We start from the raw sequence: 23,810 nt of genomic DNA, 5'->3' as shown, positions 1-23,810 counted from the left end.
ACAAGCATGACTTCCGTTACAAGTTTAGAAGACGAAGCGAGAAAAAGAAAAGAACGATTAAGAGCATTGAGGGAGAAACATACCGGCAGACAAGATGGTAGCCATTCTGCAATGGACTGTGACAGTGAAACTAAACAAAAACTGCCTAGGTTTGTACAGAGAAAACTGTCATGTGTGGTAGGCAACTGGCCTCAAATCTGACTCGCTCCTAACATCTCGTCCCAGTTTGTCATCACGTTACAATATTGCCACTGATGACAATAATGTTACCAAGGAAGGACTTTCCTTTGGCACTATCAATAACCCTAACTCTATGATAAGTATTTATAATGGTTTTTTTTTTTTATATACGTGACAGTGCCAAAGGAAAGTCCTACCGTTACGAATTCTGCTTGGTGGTTGCACAATCCTAGTTTTGCTTAACCCATTTTATTTTTGCACATTAAATTTAAGATATATATCTATACATCCGAAACTGCATTTGGCTACTGTCACAAACATGTATGCGATACCTATGCAAAGAATATTCTATATTTTTGAGTTACAGTATGTGAAGTAAAATATATTCCAATCACTCGGTAAATATAAAAAAATCAACAACGTTGAAGTAAAACAAATCCATTAAGTTAGTAAACAAAATAGTCCCAAAGGATGTAGAAAGTGTGGTTCTTTCTATGTCCGAAAATGGTTACATTATCCTATATATAGCTGGCAGGGGTGGAAAAATACTTACCTTAAGCTAGGAAAATTTCTGTGGCTCACCCGTATTTATGTCTTAAAATACATTTAACTAGTAAAGTGCATAACTTACTCAACAAAATAACGAAAGATCGATAACGTGTTTTAATTAGTTACGTGCAACCACCTATCAATAGTGTTAGAGTAGTCTCCCATGTTCTGTTTGCTGTAAATTCCCAAGCGTTAATGCAAAAAAAAAAATCTGCAAATTAGTTTAACTGATGTTCGTAATGACCCGTGCACAGCTATATGTGACAGAATGTTCTCTATTATGAACTTAGTCAAGACGAACCACGGGACTGTTCTAAACCAAGAGACACTTGAAAACACTCTGACAATAATGACACATGGACCCAAGATTTCTGCCCTAGAGTTGCTGTAAGGGAGTGCATTCAAAGTGCCCAGGGTACACGCCATATCCTGTCTTTAAAATCTGATACGGCTGAAGAACTTAAACAAAACCAGTGGATTAAAGTAAACAAATAAGGATCATGCAAATCAAAAAAGTTTCTTTATATATGTTATTCACTTAAAAATTCAACATTCATCACATAAAAATCTGGGCAAGTATTGTACAATTCAGGGCAAGTAACCTTTTAGTTTTTACTTGCCTGAGGGCGAGTACATTTATAAAATAATTTTCCACCCCTGAGCTGATATTAAAAACTTGTGGCACCATGTTTCAACCATTTCTCAACGGATATAGTGCAACAAATGGATACACAAACCAAAAATGTACAGCCTGCCATACTACTACTAGTGATTTCCCTAGAAATTTGGCAAGGCATGTTAGACCAAAGACTTTTTGGGCATTTTAACCATTTTAGGGGCACTTGTTTTTCATTAAAAATACCCAAAAATTAAATGCAATGAACATTAATGTAATTTGTGTGCTTGCTTTAATAAATGAATGGCAAAAGATATAAAAGGCATATTTTATTAATTAATAATTATTGAAAAAGGTTTGTTTAATCTCAGGGCAGCATGGTGCTTATTAAGGCAAGATGGTGCTAGACTGTTGAGGCATGGTGCCGTACCATGCTAAAACAAGCTAGGGGAAACACTAACTACAGTGGAGACACTCAACTGCAGAATACCTTTTGCGAATCAGATATAATAACTAAACAAAATTATAACGGGGGATGAAAATCATAAAATTAAATGATTTGACCTTCTTGATCTGGCATGTATGATGTCATGTAACATTTTTAACTCAATTTATATGAGTCAAGTTGGATGTGATATCTGTAATTTTAAGACCTAATAAAAAAAATAACAATTAATTGTTTTAGGGTTTTTGAAGCTATATTATAAATAAAAATGTTCCGGACTTGTGAATATAGACATCACAAATGAACGACAAGCAGACAACAATAAATCAGATGTTGATTGGTCGAATCATGCAGGGGAAACCAAACTAAACAGGATTTGAAGCCTAATACAGTTAAGGGCGTTGACAACATGGTACCATGTTAAAGGGACATTGCTGAGTTTGCTGCAATTTTTAAGATGTTATCGACTAACAGAGACTTTTTAACGATTGTAATTACATTGCAAATATATTTTTCTGCATGAAATATTAGTGGCTGTATATTACACTTGTTTCTGATTGTTCTAATATTTGTACTAAGTTAAATTTCATTTTATTTCCTAAAATATTATTTTCGTACGTACTGAATTATTTGAAGACAAAATCCAATTTAGGCTTCTTACAAATATTAAGACGACCAGAAACACATTTAATATACAGACACTGATATTCTAAACAAGAAAATGTATTTAATATATAAGTTTAATTGTAGAAATATTTTATTAGTCAGAAACATCCTACAATGCAGCAAACTCAAGAATGTCCCTTTAATATTTGTGTATGTTCTAGGGCCTACATGTATTTTTGTGGTTGACAAGAAAGTAATGATTTCGTGTGAAATAATTTATTTTGAAATTTTCAGCTGTCACAATAAATTTGAAAAGTATTTTATTCTAAAGTATAAATATTAACATGGCATAATTTTGTTTTTAATATAGACCAGTTTTCCGAAGTTACAAACCCCAGGATGAAAAGTTGAAGGAAGACTCCATGCAAGTGGATATGAAACGCCCTGATGGTATTTGAATTTGTAATATACCTCATGTTCAGGTTTTATTCAGCATTTTTATAATATCTTTTAACAACTGGTTTACCGGCGTCGTGGTTAGGCCATCTGTATACAGGCTGGTAGGTACTGGGTTCCGATCCCAGTCGAGGCAAACCCAAACCCTGAGTGAGTGGTCTGCAAGGCTCATTGGGTAGGTGTAAACCACTTGCACCGACCAGTGATCCATAACTGGTTCGACAAAGACCATGGTTTGTGCTATCCTGCCTGTGGGAAGCGCAAATAAAAGATCCCTTGCTGCCTGTCATAACAGAGTAGCCTATGTGGTGACAGCGGATTTCCTCTAAAAAACAGTGTCAGAATGACCATATGTTTGATGTCCAATAGCCAATAATGATATAAAAAAAATCAATGTGCTCTAGTAGCGTCGTCAAATAAAACAAACTTTACTTTACTTTAACAACTGGGTTTTTTTGTAAAAATAATTTAACAAGTAGCCAGCTGGTAAATATTTTATTATTACTTGTGATTGTGAAACCATAATTTATTATTTTAGTTTTTCACACCATACATATGTGTTAATGGTAATGTGAGTATTTTCATGGACATTGTTTTAATTATCTAGACCATAATGTGTACTTATTTATCTTGCTATGTTAATTAATGTTACATTTATATATCCCATATACATGCAGACATGACATATCTGCATTGCTAAATGACTGTGTGGTTTATTTGTTTTAATTAAGGGTGGGATCTAACGTGGAGAATTGATTCCCATTGGTCAACCTTTCTCTGATTGTGTTTTTTCCACATCCTAACCAGTGTGCCATGACTGGTATATCAAAAGCCATGGTTTGTTCTGTCCTGTCTATTGAAAAGAGCCTAATTATAAAAGATCTCGTATTGTTGAAGGGACATTCCTGAGTTTGTTGCCTTGTAAGATGTTTCTGACTAATAAAATATTGCTACGATTAAACTTACATATTAAATTATTTTCTTGTTTAGAATATCAGTGTCTTAATATTTGTAAGAAGATCAAACTGGATTCTGTCTTCAAATAATTTCGTACGTACAAAAAATTAATATTTTAGGAAACAAAATGAAATTTAACCTAGTAAAAATATTAGAACAGTCAGAAACATGTTTAATATACAGCCACTAATATTTTATGCAGAAAAATATATTTGATATGTAATTACAGTCATAAAAAAGGCTGTGTTAGTTGACAATATATTTAATGGAAAACTGTGACAGGTTTCCCCTGCGTTAGTTCTTCATTGTGGTGCCGGTGCAGCAACATTCTCATGGGTGTCCGTGACAGCAGTTTTCGAGATTAAAATATTTGGGCAGTATCCCAGTTGGATACTAACATTTCAAAATCTGGTATCCCACCTGAGAATTTAGTATCCCACTTAAATGAAATTCATAAATAACATTGTAACAAACTTGAATGACACTATCCTCGTTCCCATGCTATTTCTGCGTCGGAATCGTGGATGGTGTGAAATTCGTAATCAAACAGAATCAGCAAAAATATTTACTGCATCTATTTTTGAGTAATACTGACATAAATTAATATTTAGCAGTAGTGTTTCTGACATCACTAATGATAAACCTTCCTGTATCAATTTTCTGCAGATGTGGAATCAACATCTCAAATAAAATTTTACGGGAGGAAACATACAACAAAAACAATAGTGACTTAGGGATTCCCATTTTATTGCTATGCCACTATTGTTCCCTATTGCTCTAGTGTAGCATTAGACTGGGTATGAGTTGGAGGAGATATTGTTACGGCATAGCATTAGACTGGGTACGAGCTTAAAAATACTGTTACTTAACTTCACCAGTAAATGACGACTTTCATTGTTTCAGTGAAAAATAATAACCCAGGATTAAAAAACCCAACAACATTATATGGTATCCCAATGGGATACTGGGTTCTTGAAGTCTGGTATCCAAAATTAAATTCTGGTATCCCCAGGATATTGGGATACCGTTAATCTTGAACACTGGACAGTGCGTAATACAGCTCACATATTCAGTATCAGCACATATTATTCAGTATCAGATATCGAATATGTGAGTTATATTACCCATTGTCAACAGAGCTGTAGAAAATACTCGCCAAATGCGAGTAAAAATTCTTACGGATGATTTAAAAAATGCAACTACCAGTCCATCGGTCTATCTGTCTTTTTGACTTCCTTTGACATGTGATGTTGATCACTTACAAAGTATTATTAGTAATGTTTTATCAATATATCTATTTATTCCGTTGGAAGTGAAGACACTATATATTATAATAGTGATAATAATGTATAGTTCTATAGATTGGCGGACTAGTAGAAATTCTTGCAGGCTAGTAAATTTTAGTTGGTTCCGCACCCCTGTGTCAATACTATCTCTTGAACATTTTACGGTTAGTTTTCCATAAGCAATTGTGATAATGATTTCAAATGTTTTTCGTTTTATGTTGATAATTTGGTGCAATATTAGTTTGTTTACACTGCTTTTTATGGTCTGACCATAGTGTTTATTTTCTTTCTTTCACGTTTAACATTTGTACTCTATTTTTATTAATAATGTTTTTATTTAAAAAAAATTAATTGATGTTGATAATCACATATCTGTTTGACATACAATAGCAAAAATGTGCTCTAGTGGTGATGTCAAACAAAATGCACTTTTAACTTGTTTTAATTATTATCTTTTATATATATTAAAAGTCTGTTACACCCAGAAAGAAATATTGTAATCACAGCGATTAGACCAGGTTAATAGATTATAGTTTTTTAATTGTCTTTAACTTGAGTTGGGGGGGGGCTAGACTTAGCCCAGTGGTAAAGCGCTCGCTCGATGCACAGTCGGTTTTGGATCGATCCCCATCAGTGGGCCCAATGGGCTTTTTCTTGCTCCATCCAGTGCACCACGACTGGTACATCAAAGGCTGTGGTATGTGCTATCCTGTCTATGGGATGGTGCATATAAAAGATCCCTTGCTACTAATCGAAAAGAGTATCCCATGAAGTGGCGACAGCGGGTTTCCTCCATCAATATCTGTGTGGTCCTTAACCATATGTCTGATGCCATATAACCGTAAATAAAATGTGTTGAGTGCGTCGTTAAATAAAACATTTCCTTCCTTCCTTAACTTGAGTTGGCTTGTTTTTAATAGTTTCAGACAAAGTTAAAGATCAACTGGAAGCTGGGAAGTCAAAACACATGATCGAGGAAGTGGTAAGATTAATAATGAACATTTTATATCTTTATATTTCATGTTAGACTTTCCCCTGTAATTTAATTTAAATTCACATGATTGTGAAGCTGGGAAGTCAAAACACATGTTTGAGGAAGTGGTAAGATTAACATAATATTTTTTATCATATAATATCTTACATTTTCAGTGCAATCAAGGTATGGGATATTTTAAGAATTGGATAACTTTGCAAATTAGATGTAAATTAATTGAGGTCACGGCACTAGGTTTATTGACATTTAAGCAAACGTACTTGTGTAACACTCAATAATTGACGTACATGCATTCATAGTCATCGAATAAAAACATTTCAATGGCAATTTGACACTGAAAGCTGTCTATCGTTCAGAAAACAAAACAACGTTAAGCCCTAGTTTGTTTTGATGTAAGGACATCCAAAATGATGTCATTCGAGTTTGACCTCATTTCCATTCAAAAATACACCGCCACATATTCTTACGTCATTTGAATATCTAGTAATGGCGGACTGGAATTAAAGTTACATGTACAGTTTACAAAAACACGTATTAAGCTTGAGATTATATGATGTAGAGATTATTACCCTCATGTATTTCGGTATCGTCAATATCATATATTAGGAATAAAAAAATGTATAGAGGCTCGCATAATACAATTTTTATTCCTAATATATAATATTGACGATACCAAAATACACGAGGGTAATAATCTCTCTATATCATTATATTTACTTTAAATTCATAAGATTGTGGTGTTTTCATTAAACTGTCCTTGCAGAGTATGCAGGGTTTCTGCCAGAGGATGAAATGAGTATGGTATTAGTAACACTTTCCCACAGATTATATTTTTTTAAAGTTAACTGTTTGACAAAATTATTACTTAGCATTACTATATGATTTTCTTGACCCTAACCCTAAACCTAACCCATTTTCATTCTTGAGGAGCCCCCCCCCCCAAATACCCCCTGTCATCTGTGGTTGTATTCAGCACACACATTGTAAATATTCAGTTCCATAGGGCCGTACCCAAACGATTCTTTCTGGCAGAAACCCTGGTATGGCATTTCAAAATGTCAGGGTACAAGAATTTGGTTCTTCGAAGTGATTTGTTTATCTAGGTGACCTATTGTCTTGTTATGAAAATTATATTTATGTCAGGGTACAAGAATTTGGTTCTTCGAAGTGATTTGTTTATTTAGGTGACCTATTGTCTTGTTATGAGAATTATATTTATGTCAGGGTACAAGAATTTGGTTCTTCGAAGTGATTTGTTTATCTAGGTGACCTATTGTCTTGTTATGAGAATTATATTTATGTCAGGGTACAAGAATTTGGTTCTTCGAAGTGATTTGTTTATCTAGGTGACCTATTGTCTTGTTATGAGAATTATATTTATGTCAGGGTACAAGAATTTGGTTCTTCGAAGTGATTTGTTTATGTAGGTGACCTATTGTCTTGTTATGAGAATTATATTTATGTCAGGGTACAAGAATTTGGTTCTTCGAAGTGATTTGTTTATCTAGGTGACCTATTGTCTTGTTATGAGAATTATATTTATGCGAGGGCAGGATGTAGCCCAGTGGTAAAGCGCTCGTTTGATGGTGGTCGGTCTAGGATTGATCCCCATCGGTGAGCCCATTAGGCTATTTCTTGTTCCAGCCAGTGCACTACGACTGGTATATCAAAGGCCATGGTATGTGTTATCCTGTCTTTGGGATGGTGCATATAAAATATCCCTTGCTGCTAATCGAAAAGAGTAGCTCACGAAGTGGCGACAGCGGGTTTTTCCCTCAATCTCTGTGTTGTCCTAACCATATGTCCGACGCCATATAACCGTAAATAAAATGTGTTGAGTGCATCATTAAATAAACCATTAAATATAGTTATGCAACCAAAGAGTTGTGTCCAAAATGAAGTATAGAATACCTGAATGCATTTTAGGACAATCTTTTATATAAACCAGTTGTATGTATATTATAAATATAATGGTTTGTAACTAAACTTTTTTTCTTCAGTTTAAATGACCACAGAATTTACTTGTTTTTAATATCTGTTGTATATATACTCTTCAAAAAAAGAAACGCAAAAGGGTACAAATGGGTTATAACTCCGATTTTATGTTTCCTACCGGTTCATGCTTTGTGAATATAAGGTCATTGCATGTCCCAAACACATTCCCACGGTTACATTCGATAAAACGCAGCTACTGTACAATAAAGTTCCAAAATGTGAATATTCGCAAAAATGCAGCCACGTGCAAACCATGTCACCACTGCACGTGCGTTGTCTGCACGTGCAACATGAACACCGACAGTATAAAAGTGCAGGGTGTTCGCTTGCCTGGCCTCTGTATCTGGCCGACAGTTGACAATCCAGGACATGCCACGTCTCAGTGAACCGCAGAGAAACAATGCCATCGGCCGACTAGACGCAGGCGAATCCAGAACGGCCGTTGCCAGGGCATTCCATGTGTCCCCAAGCACCATCTCCAGACTGTGGGACCGTTACCAGCAACATGGATCAACACGTGACCTCCCTAGATCCGGTCTCCCACGGGTCACTACCCCCGGGCAGGACCGCTACATCCGGGTACGCCACCTTCGGGAACGATTGACTACTGCCACCTCCATAGCCGCAGCAATACCAGGTTTGCTCAGGATATCCGACCAGACCGTACGGAACCGCCTACGTGAGGTAGGAATTCGTGCCTGACGTCCAGTTCGAGGTGTCATCTTAACACCACAACACCGTCGACTCCGACTGCAGTGGTGCCAGATTCATCGACAATGGCCTCAACTGCGATGGAGACAGGTGTGGTTCAGTGACGAGTCCCGATTTCTGCTCCGACGTCATGATGGAAGATGTCGCGTGTATAGGCGTCGTGGTGAACGTTATGCGGCAAACTGCGTGCAGGAAGTGGACAGATTCGGCGGGGGTAGTGTCATGGTGTGGGCAGCCATCTCACACACTGGCAGAACTGACCTGGTCCACGTGCAGGACAACCTGAATGCACAGGGCTACATTGACCAGATCCTCCGGCCACACATCGTTCCAGTTATGGCCAACGCCAACGCAGTGTTCCAACATGACAACGCCAGGCCTCACACAGCACGTCTCACAACGGCTTTCCTACAGAACAACAACATTAATGTCCTTCCTTGGCCATCGATATCACCGGATTTGAACCCAATTGAGCATCTATGGAACGAGTTGGACCGACGCCTCCGACAGCGACAACCACAGCCCCAGACCCTGCCCGAGCTGGCAGCAGCCTTGCAGGCCGAGTGGGCCACCATCCCCCGTGACGTCATCCATACTCTGGTTGCTTCAATGGGCAGGCGGTGCCAGGCAGTTGTCAACACACGCGGAGGCCACACCCGGTATTGACTCCAGATGACCTTGACCTTGGTGGTGTGTCCTATCACTTACTTACAATGGACTAGAGTGAATTGTGAACAATCCTGCAACATTTGGTAATTATCGGACTCACCATTCAATAATTAAATCAATTCTCCAATGTTACGACAATGTGGTTTTGCGTTTCTTCTTTTGAAGAGTATATTAAAAAACAATAATCATTAAAACTATTGAAAATGGACACACAAAACATTTAGTTTTTTTAGATGCTCAGCAATTGTGTTTGGGTCTATCGAACAAATTCATTTTGCAATGAGCTTGTCTCCACACTCCCTAAATAGAATGTGCCAATCCTCCATTTGACATACAATTCCTATGGGCCTGCCTTTTTCATAATTGGTAATCATATAATACGGTGGGGGGTTTTGTTGGTATTTTTAGCAATGGTAGGGTTGGGACATAGCCTGATGTGCGGTCAGTCTGGGATCGTTCCCTATAGATGGACCCATTGGGTAGCCCTGAACTCATTCATTATTGTTGCATGATGTGTAGTCATTGTGGAATCGTTCCCCGTCAGTGGGCCCTGGTGTGTGGTCAATGTGGGATCATTCCCTGCCGGTGGGCTCTGAACTCATTTGTTGTTTTATTGTTGTTACTTGCAGGATCTGTTGAACCTTGCACCGCGAAAACCAGACTGGGATCTGAAGAGAGATATTGCTCCGAAACTGGAGAAACTGGACAGACACACTCAGAGAGCCATAGCTGAGCTCATTAGTAAGTAGATGCAAAACCAGGGCTAGAACTTAATAATTTGTTACCTACAGCAATTTTCAAATGTTTCTGCCATCTGTAAAATGCTCACCAACGGCAGTTTTAAGCCTGTTTACGACAATTTGAAATCGGTAACTTATGTAACAAATATAAAAAAACAAAAGTAGTCTCGTCAACTGACGGCAATAATTTTTATCTGTCCGCAAAGAACTGCCATTGGTTTTTATATTTGTTGCATAAGTCCCTGACTGACATCAAATCATATTGCAACTACAGCAATTGATGTCAGTGCCATCATTGTGCTTCTTCCATGCACAGGGTGGGACGTAGCCCAGTGGTAGAGCTCTCGCTTGATGTGCAGTTGGTTTGGGATTGATCCCTGTCGGTGAGTCCGTTGGGCTAATTCTCATTCCAGCCAGTGCACCAAGACTGGTATATCAAAGGCCATGGTATATGCTATCCTGCCTGTGGAATGTGCATATAAAAGATCTTCTGCTACTAATGCAAAAATGTGGTGGGTATCCCACAGGGCTCTATGTCAAAATTACCAAATGTTTGACATCCGATAGCCGATAATTAATAAATCAATGTGATCTAGTGGTGTTGTTAAACAAAACAAACTTTTTAATGTTTTCTTCTGTACACACAGTGGTAATGATTTGATGGGTCCAACATCGATTTCCCTCAGTGTGCTTGAGTTGGGGTTGTGGGGTGTGTGGAATCCATCCCATTGAATACTCCGTGACTGGTACATCAAAGGCTGTGGGATGTACTATCCTGTCTTTACTAAAATGGCTGGAGAGCACTTGCCTCAGGTGCTTTGATAACAAGATTGAAGCTCCTTGGTTGACCAACTCTCTAATTGTTTTGGGTTTTTTGTTCGTTCTAACCAATGCTTTGATAACAAGATTGAAGCTCCTTGGTTGACCAACTCTCTAATTGTTTTGGGTTTTTTTGTTCGTTCCAACCAATGCTTTGATAACAAGATTGAAGCTCCTTGGTTGACCAACTCTCTAATTGTTTTGGGTTTTTTGTTCGTTCCAACCAATGCTTTGATAACAAGATTGAAGCTCCTTGGTTGACCAACTCTCTAATTGTTTTGGGTTTTTTGTTCGTTCCAACCAATGCTTTGATAACAAGATTGAAGCTCCTTGGTTGACCAACTCTCTAATTGTTTAGGTTTTTTTTGTTCGTTCTAACCAATGCTTTGATAACAAGATTGAAGCTCCTTGGTTGACCAACTCTCTAATTGTTTAGGTTTTTTTTGTTCGTTCTAACCAATGCTTTGATAACAAGATTGAAGCTCCTTGGTTGACCAACTCTCTAATTGTTTTGGGTTTTTTGTTCGTTCCAACCAATGCTTTGATAACAAGATTGAAGCTCCTTGGTTGACCAACTCTCTAATTGTTTTGGGTTTTTTGTTCGTTCCAACCAATGCTTTGATAACAAGATTGAAGCTCCTTGGTTGACCAACTCTCTAATTGTTTAGGTTTTTTTTGTTCGTTCTAACCAATGCTTTGATAACAAGATTGAAGCTCCTTGGTTGACCAACTCACTAATTGTTTTGGGTTTTTTGTTCGTTCCAACCAATGCTTTGATAACAAGATTGAAGCTCCTTGGTTGACCAACTCTCTTATTGTTTAGGTTTTTTTTGTTCGTTCCAACCAATGCTTTGATAACAAGATTGAAGCTCCTTGTTTGACCAACTCTCTAATTGTTTTGGGTTTTTTTGTTCGTTCCAACCAATACTTTGATAACAAGATTGAAGCTCCTTGGTTGACCAACTCTCTAATTGTTTAGGGTTTTTTTGTTCGTTCCAACCAATACTTTGATAACAAGATTGAAGCTCCTTGGTTGACCAACTCTCTAATTGTTTAGGGTTTTTTTGTTCGTTCCAACCAATGCTTTGATAACAAGATTGAAGCTCCTTGGTTGACCAACTCTCTAATTGTTTAGGTTTTTTTTGATCATTCTAACCAATGCCCCACAACTAGTAAATAAAAAGCTATGGTATGTGCTGTCCCTGTGTATGGAAAATTGCATACAAAAGATCTTTTTTCTACTAATGGAAAAAAGAGCAGTGTGTTATCCAATGTTTGACATTCAATCTGTGATTAATTTACCATTGTACTCTAGTGGTGTTGTTAAACAAAACAAACTTTTTATACTTCTATTTCATACTTAATTTTACTTCTTCCATGCACATGTGTCATATGTCCAGAATCGACTGGCTGTTTTAGAGTAGGCTATGTAATGCAGGACCAGATCTAAGATCGATCCTCTTTGGCGTGCCCATTAGGTTATTTTCCATTCCAACCAGTGCCCCATAAATAGCCCACTTAAGAACTGTAATGTAAATTAAATGTTAAATAATGCTCAAACAAATTTGTGTTTTATTTTTTTTACTACATTAATTCCTACGAGTCCAGATTTTTAACCATTAATAAAAATGTTTTTAAAAATCATGGGGAAAAAAATAAGATCAGCCCTTTTTTTTTCTGGATATGGTCAGGGTTTTCCCCTAAAAGACACATTTTTTAATAGGCCTAATCATTTATCTAATTTATTTTTATATATCTGTTTCAGGAGAACGTTTGAAAGCCAGCCAGGAAGATCTTGCGTGTGTTGTTAATGCTAGTGACTTGATGGCCAGAGTTGATGCGGAAGATGCCGATTAATCAGTGTATACTAGAGATGAAAGTCTGCAGGATGTTTCCACAATTCCAGATTTTCTGTGATGCCCTGAAACTGTTCCTGGTGGAATTTAGCTCAGTCGGTTGAGTGCTCGCTTGAGGTGCTTGTGTCACAAGATCGAACCACCTTCGTGGATCCATTCAACAGATTTTTATTTTATTTTTTTTCCCAGCCAGTGCACCACAACTGGTCAAAGGCCGTGGTATGTGTTTTCCTGTCTGTGGGAAAATGTATATAAAAGATCCCTTGTTACTAATGGAAAATGAAGTGGGTTTCCTCTCTAAGACTGTATGTCAAAATTAACAAGTGTTTGACATCCAATAGCTGCTGATTAATAAATCAATGTGCTCTAGTGGTGTCATTAAACAAAACAATCTTTAACTGAAGACTATTTGAATTACCAAGTGTTTGACATCCAATAGCCGCTGATTAATAAATCAATGTGCTCTAGTGGTGTCATTAAACAAAACAATCTTTAACTGAAGACTATTTGAATTACCAAGTGTTTGACATCCAATAGCCGCTGATTAATAAATCAATGTGCTCTAGGGGTGTCATTAAACAAAACAAAACTTTTTTATTTTTTTTTGCTGCTTGAAAGCAAAGCCTCATGGGTAACCTTGGAGCCTCGCAGAATAACCACGAACCAGTGGATGTTCCACAGACAGCGTCACATAGGGGACAGATTTACCCACACGACTAGTGGGTGTGGGTTGAATCAGTGGCGTACCTAGGGTATGGCAGAAATGGCATCTGCCCTGGGAGCCACTTGAAGGGGGGCGCCACAGAGCAGTTTCTATTAAAGTTGGACGTTATCTAAAAGATTGGTGTCAGATGTTTGGACAGGGGCGCAGTTTCAGTGCTTGCCATAGGACACTATTTTCCGAAGATACGCCACTGTGTTGAATAGTGTGTATTCATGATGAATGAACTTGGAATATGTGAGTAGCGTGAATGTGTATGTATTTAGAGTTTGTGAACAGACATGATATTCATTCATATGTATTTTAGCCAGCTGAGATTTCTGGCCCAAATGTGACCATGGATACAAGCTAAATTTAGTTTTATCACAGAATTCATTTCACTTTTTATGACATTGAGAGGTGGTCATCTGGGATTATTGAGTTAATAAAACTGTAAATCTCACTTTTAGACTTGTTTTTAATTTCCATTTATTTTTTGTGCTAATGCTAGGCACAAACTGTCGACGGTCATGACGAAGTTGGCAAACTCGATGATTACGTTGTAATTCCCCCAACTCCCGACTTATACGGATGCACTCGGATTAACAACTAATGGGTTGTACAATGAGAATCAAGTTGTAAGAGTGCTCGGACTAGCAACTAGACAGTTGTGAAAGTCGTGAGGGCAGAATGTTGGCAGTTGGTAGTCTGAGACTAGCATTATATCCTAATTAAGATTCAAGCAGGCTGACCTGGGCACATAGCTGTCATGGCTGTCTTTCTTGGACAGGAGTTATTTATTAATTGTTAGTGAGAGAAAAGTGGCTATACGGTACAGCAATAAGCCTTTAAACTCACTTGGAACCTGTAATGGGATGCGAACTCATGACCCACCAGTCTTAAGCTTTATGGCATAGCCACTACATGACCATGACTGAGTTTCAGTGGAATTTGTGGGAGGGGGGCACGGGGCCATGACCCCCTCATCAATTTTTAAATTTATTTTCTAAAATTAAACATGCATGTACATACATACATACATAGTGTGGGCTGCCCTCCAATATAAAAACCTGGCTATGCCAGTGGTGGGTTTTGTCCTGGTCAGAGGAGCCGGCTGTCACAGGCGTGCACTGAAACAGCTTGCTCTGAATGTGCACGTTAAGGCCTGTGACCTGACCTGTGGGGGGTTTATATCTACAAACAATGACACTGCAGCTAATGTATGTGGAGTTGCCTCCCATGCAATGTGAGATATTTGTGCGAAGCTGGCGTCGGTGGTGTCGTTAAGTCATCAGGCACGAGGCTGGTAGGTACAGGGTTCACAGACCGGTACCGGCTTGCACCCAGAGCGAGTTTTAACGACTCGATGGACAGATGTAAGACCACTAGACCCTCTCTCATTAACCACGAACAATTAACAACTAACCACTGTCCTGGACAGATGTAAGACCACTACATCCTCTTCTCTCTCATTAACCACGAACAATTAACAAGTAACCACTGTCCTGGACAGACAGCTCAGATAGCCGAGGTGTGTACCCAGGACAGCGTGCTTGAACCGTAAGATATAAGCACGAAAATAAGTAAAATATAGAAAGAATAACACTTAGAATTATCATATAGGGCATATCGGGCCACAACAGGAAGTATGGTTGCACGATAAACCTGTAGTAACTACATGGATATGACATATATTTTTCAGGTTCGCAGGAACGATATCTGAAGTGGGTGGGGGTGGGGGGAGGGATCACAAGCCAGAATATTATTAGTCCCCTACCAGTCCAACCGGAGGAGGACTATAGGTTTCATCTCCGTCCGGACGGATGTGTTTTTTCACAGTGCATTGAAATATTGTAGTGAAATTTTGTATATGACTTTATCATGTATAGTGACAGATTAAGTTTGACTATCATGACGATTTACCCATTTTTCACACGAGTTATGACCCTTGAACTTGAGAGATAAAAACAGATTTGTTTTTCGGAATTGTTTTTGCAATGCCTTAAGATACTGAGCTGAAATTTAACTTATTGCTTTATGACAACCTGTTACAGATCAAGTTTCACTTTCGTGGCGATTTACCTTTTTTGACGATGTTATGGCCCTTGAACTTAGTAGATATGAAAATTTGTTTTGGCAATGACTCAGCACATATTGAACTGAAATTTTGTACTTTATATAGCTGTTCTGTTATAGACCATGTACAACTTCATGGCTATTTTTCAAAAGAGTTATGTCCCTTGAATTTAGGAGATACGAATTTTGTTGGGGCCCGGTAGGGGACATTTATTTCTTTAGTACTCTCGGAATGCTTGTTTGTTATGGAAATCTTTATTTTTATGAAGTAGGACAAACAGAGTGCATTTTCTTCCTCAAGTGGGGGATCAGATATTTAGGAACTGCAGTCAAGGTCGTTTATCAGTCCAATGTTGACGGATTTGGTTCCAATATGATTGCCGTTGTCGTCTACGCAGTAACACACTGATCCCAAACACCGGTACTGTTGATAGTTCCCATTGGGCGCACAGTTGAACAACCGACCAATCAGACCAGATTTCTTGTAGGCGTCAAAGTCCCGGGCGCATTCTAAAAATAGCATATTATTTAAAAAAAATTAAATATACCCTTCTTAATACGGGAACAATGCCTGATTTTAACCAGAGGGTGCGCCACAGTAAGCGTGTTATAAGCATATTAATACGTAACAAACAAACACAAAAACATGATAAATATACGTTATTTGAGGAATTTAAAACATTATATAAACTTGCCTAAGTAACAAGATGGTCGCTTATCACAGTGGGCTGCATTTTGAAGCCACCGAAAGGCTGATTGTTGTCCGAAGGAACGTAAAAATTGTGGTTCTTTCTACGTTCGGATATTGTCACATACCCTATATATAGCTGGTATTCAACACCTGTGGCGCCATGTTTCAACCGTTTCTCAGCTGAAATAGTGCAACAAATGGACTCACAAACCAAACATGTATTAACCTACCGTACTCACTAAATCCCGATAGAACTACTTGTATCATTATTAACAAAATAAATCTTCCAACAACAACATAAAAAATGTCCCCGCCATTTTAAATTTGCTAAATAGAGGGAAGCAACTCGGCCTGCACATTAAGAAGTGGTCAGACTAAGCCCACGGCTAAAAGCTGATGAGGAATGACAGGTGTGTAGCACAGATAGACACAAGAGACAAGTACGTGTCACGGTTGGAGAGACAAGAACTGGGATGTGGAGGTGGACAGCGAAAGAAGTTAAAAGATAGGAGCAGTTGCCAGATCGGGAAGAAATGAGATAGAATTTAAAGGAGAGAAAGGAAAGGGGGCAGTAGAATATGAAAAAAAGAAAAGAAAAAAGGTATTGACTTAATGTGCGCCCTGCACTAGGCGGATTAGTACTGGTTTAACAGTTGCTCTATTCCTCTGAATCTATCTGAGATTACGGATGCTTCTTCTCTTGTAGCATTACATGTAAATGTTATAACGTCGTTTAAAATGCCTATGTTAATATAGTCATAAACCCATGCTTACACAGATTATAAACTGAATTTGGGGGGGGGGGGGGGGGGGGGAGACGAGACGTGCTCCCCCGGAAAATATATTAAGAAAGAAAAAAAATTTGCTTTTGTAAAGAGGACTTTCGAGCCCCGAACCTTACACACACACACACACACACACACACACACACACACACACACACACACCACACACCCTCAACTCTGCACACGCACCTGGGGAGGGGCATTTAATATAATTAATAGTCTTCTTTTTGTCCCGTCCGGAGTACTCTTTGTTTATTTAAAAATTAAATCATGATTGTGTAATTTTGTAAATATTCTTAGGCCTAGTGCTATATACACAGTGGCGTAGAAAGGTGCCAAAAAGAGTGTGTGTGTGTGGTGGTGGTGGGGGGGGGGGGGGGGGCACTTTTATATTTACACACCATTATAAAGCAAATATAAAGCAAAATATCTGAAAAGTGGGTGGGTGGCACATGTCCCCCCCCCCCCCCCCCCCCCGCGCTTCCTACGCCAGTGATACAGCTTTTTGGTATCTACAGTTTTCAAATGTATTCTTATATTTACAGTAGGACTAGGAGTGTACAAGATGGGACATAAAAGAGACTAATAAGGCTTGGCACACACCTACCGATTAACGCCGTTTCGACTGTCTCGTCGGTGTTAATCGCGATGTGTGTGCAAGGTAAAGACGTGACAGTCGCGTCTAATCTCCAGTTTTGTCTCGATTAGACCGTAACGTCGGCTGGTGTGTGCAGGTACACATTTTCAGACTACTACCGACTCGACAGTCGAGTCGGCGTTAATTGGTATGTGTGCGCCAACCTTTAGGTCGTAATAACGTATCACATATAACTGAACATTCCCAGTCTGGAGCTCGTCGCGGTAAGATGTGTTTGTGCACATTGCACGTGCTTTCGCGGCTCGACTTGGGGGATCCTTCACTTTTGTTGTTTTTGTCAAGTTTTGGACTGGGATGTATGCGACCATTGGAACTGATTGAACGCTGGAATGCTTCTCGTTTCGACAGTCTGCACCACCAGGATGTATTCTTTTTTTTAGCGAGATTCCTTGCCTCCACGTCATTTCTCCGTCTGACTATGTTGACTTTCTTTTTTTGTGACTCGTATGACGGCCATTCTGCAGAACGCCAGGGTTGTTCGCGTTTAGTCTCTACATGCCCTAGCAGCACTGGAAGATTGACCTCCCCACTCTAAGAAGAAATAGGAAGCGGGGTCGGCCCCTACTATTTACTTTGTTTATTGTGATGCCATCTCGTATCGTCCGGAGTCGGACCCGTCCGCACCACTATACCAACCCATGACGACTGGACTACACCCTAGACTGATTCTCTCTCTCGTTCAGACGGATCCTGCTTCTCAAGATCTGTATTTCAGCTCAGCACTACACCTTCAACGTCTATTGACTGTCAATTTAGGGGTTTTCTTGACGGAATGCAACCCATCTCGTCCCAACAAGCTGTGCACCCTAACGGCCTTAACGAGGCCACTCACGTGGACATATAGATCGGACTTTAAAACTTTTAGACCTTCGTTCAAAAGTTTATGTCGAAATTACTTTCTTTTTTAAATATTATTAAATAGTCCGATCCTCTCTTCTTTCTCTTATTTATTTTTAGACTGTCCTAAAATACTCCAAATTATATAAATATTCGACCGAGCAGTCAATTCTTTTTATTTTTGCCTTGTAATTTTTTTTTTTTTTTTTTTTTTTTTTTTTAAATTCTATTAACTTTTTTACTAATTGCTATTTTCAAAATTCTGCCCATTTTCAACTTTACCCCCCCCCCCTCCACCCCACCCCATCCCGAGTCGGGCCACCGATCTTATCTAATTTCTTTTTGACCACCCGATCTAATCTAGCGACCAAATTTAATGAGTAGAATTTTCTTTATTAATTATATTAGAGATGCGCATCAAAATTTTAAAGGCCCACTATTTAATTTTTGGATATAAATTTCAAAATTGTCCGCTTAATTTTTTTCTGTCCCGTGACAAGCCCCTGGCTATCCAGAGACAGGCCCCGGGACGGACATGCTCGAAACTCTAGTGGTATATGAGCATGTAAAAAGTATTCGCATTCGCACTCACTATAACTGAAACGTGTTCAGGAGGCCGAGCTCTCGCGAACAATATGACTGGTAGGCCTACCATCGTCTTCAACCCTATCACATTATATTCGTCTAAAGAGACGGTCCTGAGTTTGCTGCCATTGTGAGATAATTTCTGACTAACAGTATAAAATTACACATTAAACATATTTTCTTATTTATCTCTAGAATAATTAATTACTCAGTGTGCTCCAATTCTAAAATGTTGTGTCAAAAACATGTTACAATGACAGCAAACTCAGAAGTCTCTTCAACGTTAGCTGTACCCCCCCCCCCCCCCCCAAAAAAAAAAAAGAAGAAAAAAAAGAAAGAAAACGAACCAAAAACCCCCCACAACAACTCCCCAAAAAAAACCCAAACAAAAAAACAAACACCCCAAAACAGTATAGCGAGCGATGGCAATCGTTGGCCCTCCTGAACACGCCTCTGTTTATGGCGAGTAGGCTATCTAAGAATTGCAACTCAGGCGGAACGTAGCCCAGTGGTAAAGCGGTCGCTCGATGCGTGGTTGGTTTGAGATCGATCCCCGTCGGTGGACCCATTGGGCTATTTTTCGTTCCAGCCAGTGCACCACAACTAGTTACATCAAAAGCTGTGTTACCGGTATGTGCTATCCTGTCAGTGGGATGATGCATATAAAAGATCCCTGGATAGCAATGGACAAAATGTAGCGGGTTTTCTCCCTGAGACTATACGTCAAAATTACCAAATGTTTGACATCCAACAGCCAATGATTAATAAATCAATGTGCTCTAGTGTTGTCGTTAAACAAAACTAAGTTTTAACTTTTTTGTAAAGACTTTTAACTCACGACAGTTCATTGGTTGAGATTTTCCAATGTTGGTGTGATACCCAATGTCGTTGCCCTCAGAGTCGACACAGTAGCACCTGGAAAAAAATACACATACTCGTTTATAGTCGTCATCCATAAGCGTACGACACAGTGGGGCGCGGGGGGGGGGGGGGGGGGGGATGATAGAGATATTCAGGAAAAATGTGTTAACCCGAGACCTTTTTAAAATGCATTTCTATCATTCTACTCTCAAAATTACTTGTAATCCATGTAAAAATGCGTAGTGATTCGTTTGCAACCCTACATAGCTGTTTAATAGTAATGCTAATATGAATAAATGTTGTTATCCAGATTAGGCATTATTGTTTAATTCGGGCAAAAACCAGCCTGCCCCCTACCCCCACCCCCAAACAATAATGGGAGCCCGTACGCCTATGTTGTTAACTGTGTAAAACACTTAACAAACATTTATTCAGTTTCACGAAAATATACTCGTAAACCTCCAAAACGCGAATATTTTAATACAAAGTCGAACTTGTTAAGCAGCCACCAAAGGGCGTGTCCTGAGGTGGTCTTTTAAGACAGGTTGCGGCGTAATACATACCAGTTCAGTGGCGTAGCAAGGTGTGGGGGTGAGGTGGCGGGGCACGTTATCATTTTTTTTCGCTGTATTAAATTTGATAAGATCATACATGAATACATACATAGTGAGGGTTGTTCCTCCTCCTCCCCCCCCCCCCCCTCCCCAATATAAAATCCAGTGGGCCAGTTTATACTATACAAGGTGATATGTGGAAATAAAATTGTGGTCTCTTAAAACAGGTGGCCGCTGCAGCAGGTTTGACTATATATATATATATATAAAAAAAATTCATGATAAAATTAATTCAGTAAACAGACTGTCAAAATGGGCGTACAATGTTCAACAGACACTGATAATTTTAATACACACAAACACTAATGAGATACAAACTGATTAAATTTAAATAAATAATAATGAAAAAAAAAAAAAATATATATATATATTTACTTTTGTTGTTCGGTATATAATACATTTTCATGTTTTCATTCCTGGAGGGACGGGACGTAGCCCAATTACGCGCGGTCGTTCTAGGATCGATCCCCGTCGGTGTCCCATTGAGCTATTTCTCGTTCCAGCCAGTGCAACACTACTGGTATGTTAACGGCCGTGTTATGTGCTTTCAAATATGTGGGATGGTGCATATAAAAGATCCCTTGCTACTACTGGGGAAATGTAGCGGGTTTTCTCTCTAAGACTATATTTCAAAATCAATGTGCTTTATTGGTGTCGTGAAACAATAACACAACTTAGTTTAGTGACAAGCGAGCCACGGTAACCATTACGGAAAGCAGTATACTTCACGGAATGTACTTGTCTTGCGAATCATTTTGCTTACAACAAGATCCCTTGCTGCTAATCGGAAATAGCCCATGAAGTGGCGACAGCGGGTTTCCTCTCTCAATGTCTGTGTGGTCCTTAACCATATGTCGGACGCCATATAACCGTAAGTAAAATGTTTTGATTGCGTCGTTAAATAAAACATGTCTTTCTTTCTTTTTCATTTTGCTTACTGCGATCCTTGACATTGTTTAGCCTTGTAGGTTCCATCAAAGTTACACTCCAGATGTTGTACTCCAAGAAGTGACGAAGAGCTTCCTTGAAGCTGAGCTTTTTTCTCCGCGCATGTCAGGGTGTCTGAAATCAAAGGAAACAATGGTGATTGCAGGGACATAGCTGGGTCTGAGTCTGGGAAGGGATACGAATATTAACATAGCGGACCTCTTCTTCGTCTACATTTTCATTAACACCTATATGAATAGTGTAATATTGCACTGTAAAAATTGTTTTAGTCAACGATGTGTGTGTGTGTGTGTGTGTGTGTGTGTGTGTGTGTGCGCGCGCGTGCGTGCGTGCGTGCGTGCGTCTGTGTCTCTCTGTTTCTGTCTGTCTCTCTGTCTGTCTCTCTGTCTCTCTCCGAACAAACTGATGGAAATTAATACAATTAAATTAATGTTTTGATCCGAGGTGTGTGTGTGTGTGAGTGTGTGGGTGGGGTGGGGTGGGGGTGGGGGGTGGGGGTGGGTGGTGAATGTGTGTGAGTGTGCGGGGAGGAAAGGGGTCGGTGAAACAACATTTTGGTCAATAGGATAGTCGTTTGGCAGATTGCATTTAAGTATACATGTACTTTAATTTAAATTTGTTTTCGTACTTATATCCATTTATATACGGATCAAGTACGCTGTCCTGGACACACACTTCAGCTATATGGGCTGTCTGGCCAGGTCTGTGTAGTAAATGAACGTTTGAATTGTTTATTTAATACAGTGACTATAATTAGCCTTGTGTGCCATTTTGTAAAGCTGCAACCCATCCCTAAAGAAAAATCGTGTGTAACATTGCTTTAACTTACAAGTGATCAGGTTCAAAGCTTACCTCTTTTAGTATGCGGTTTCTGACACGTCATCGTATGGACGTCACAAATCAGGTGCGATTCACAGGCCACGTGAGAAGGTACTCCCAGCAAAAACATGGAGCCACATCTCTCTCCCTCAGCTACAAGATAATTCGAATATCAAATAACGCGATACTACACGACACGAGAACAGCCACGGGAATAGCCAAACAGCCACGGGAATAGCCAATTTACAAGACAAACATTACGACTTCAACGGTTCCTATGCAATCGGCTATTTTTGTGGCTATTTTTGTACGAGTTTACCTTGCCAAAGGTGTCGGAAGATGCCATCAGTTGCAGGGGCAGCAATATATGATATTAATGTGCCTTTCAACGGGGTGGGGGTTTATTATCTCTAACCCTGCCCTGTTTACATGTTGTCAGGGAGACAGGACTGGAGGTCACTCGAGCTATGCCCTCCCCTGCTTGCTACGAAATGATAGTAAAAATAAAAAAAACATTTTGAAGGATAAACTATTGTCTATTTGACTGTGAAACTGAATATTCTCCCTCTGTGTCTATATCTATGTGTCTCTCTGTCTGCCTCTGTGTGTCTATATCTATGTGTGTCTCTCTGTCTGCCTCTCTGTGTCTGTATCTATGTGTGTGTCTCTGTCTGCCTCTCTGTGTCTGTCTTTTTGTAGGTTTCTCTGTGTGCCTCTGTGACACTGCCCCCCCCCCCTCTCTCCCTCCTCTCTCTCCCTTCCTCTATGCTCCCTCTCTCTTCCTCCTTACCTCCACCCCCTCTCTCTCCCTCCCTCTCTCGTCTACCAATCATAACCACCATATGAGTATTAGTAATTACCTAACTCGGTAACACACGTATCACAACATCCACAGTATCCTCCGCCAGAGACGACGCGTCCGTTACAGTTTGTTACGGACATACAGTCCACCATGCTACACACATTGGGTGGGCAGACGATGGCGTGGGCCAGCGAACATACAACGGAAATTGCGACTAGTTGCAGAAACATTATTTTCTTCACTACACATCGTACCCGAAGAACAACGCTTATGTAACAAGGGCAAACGGATATAGACGTTAAGATAACGGTTTGTGAACTTTGACGTCATATGAGAAACAACAGCTAGCATTGCTTAAAAAGGAAACTGGTTGTTATTTTGGTTTAACGACGTCTCGGCACATTTGTATCTACGGCTATTTTGGTGTCTTAACTTTCATTCGTTTCAACTTATTTTCGTGCTTATATCAAATTCAAATTCAAGCACGCTGTCCTGGGCACACACCTCAGCTATCCGGGCTGTCTGTCCAGCGTGTAGTGATCTTAAACCCACCCA

At 39.3% G+C, this 23,810-nt stretch overlaps 2 protein-coding genes across 2 annotated transcripts; one reads left to right on the top strand and one right to left on the bottom strand.

Annotated features, from left to right (window-relative positions):
• Window positions 1–13,086, top strand: LOC121385585 (coiled-coil domain-containing protein 12-like). The gene is made up of 5 exons (XM_041516323.1): window positions 1–149; window positions 2,767–2,846; window positions 6,016–6,077; window positions 10,094–10,205; window positions 12,789–13,086. Exons 1-5 carry the CDS (start codon window positions 7–9, stop codon window positions 12,878–12,880), a joined length of 489 nt encoding a protein of 162 aa, XP_041372257.1. The 5' UTR covers window positions 1–6; the 3' UTR covers window positions 12,881–13,086.
• Window positions 13,087–15,894: 2,808 nt separating this feature from the next.
• LOC121385645 lies at window positions 15,895–23,522 on the bottom strand. Its single transcript, XM_041516404.1, has 5 exons — window positions 23,314–23,522; window positions 22,487–22,606; window positions 21,625–21,748; window positions 20,050–20,126; window positions 15,895–16,165 (listed from the first exon to the last, which is right to left on the bottom strand). The coding sequence occupies exons 1-5, from the start codon at window positions 23,483–23,485 to the stop codon at window positions 15,972–15,974; spliced, it is 687 nt and encodes a 228-aa protein (XP_041372338.1). The 5' UTR covers window positions 23,486–23,522; the 3' UTR covers window positions 15,895–15,971.
• Window positions 23,523–23,810: the final 288 nt, after the last annotated feature.

This window comes from Gigantopelta aegis, chromosome 11, assembly GCF_016097555.1.
Source record: "Gigantopelta aegis isolate Gae_Host chromosome 11, Gae_host_genome, whole genome shotgun sequence".
Lineage (NCBI taxonomy): Eukaryota > Metazoa > Mollusca > Gastropoda > Neomphalida > Peltospiridae > Gigantopelta > Gigantopelta aegis.
The sequence above is the reverse complement of the archived record's forward strand: the minus strand, read 5'-3'. Positions and strand labels throughout refer to the sequence as shown.

Excerpts from the sequence above, each read along its gene's own strand:
- LOC121385585 (XM_041516323.1), top strand. The coding sequence starts at position 7 with ATGACTTCCGTTACAAGTTTAGAAGACGAAGCGAGAAAAAGAAAAGAA. Across the intron at positions 150-2,766 it reads ACTAAACAAAAACTGCCTAG|ACCAGTTTTCCGAAGTTACA; the intron begins GTTTGTACAGAG and ends TTTTTAATATAG. Across the intron at positions 2,847-6,015 it reads GGATATGAAACGCCCTGATG|TTTCAGACAAAGTTAAAGAT; the intron begins GTATTTGAATTT and ends TGTTTTTAATAG.
- LOC121385645 (XM_041516404.1), bottom strand. The coding sequence starts at position 23,485 with ATGTTTCTGCAACTAGTCGCAATTTCCGTTGTATGTTCGCTGGCCCAC. Across the intron at positions 22,607-23,313 it reads TACGTGTGTTACCGAGTTAG|CTGAGGGAGAGAGATGTGGC; the intron begins GTAATTACTAAT and ends ATTATCTTGTAG. Across the intron at positions 20,127-21,624 it reads AAACAATGTCAAGGATCGCA|GTGCTACTGTGTCGACTCTG; the intron begins GTAAGCAAAATG and ends ATTTTTTTCCAG.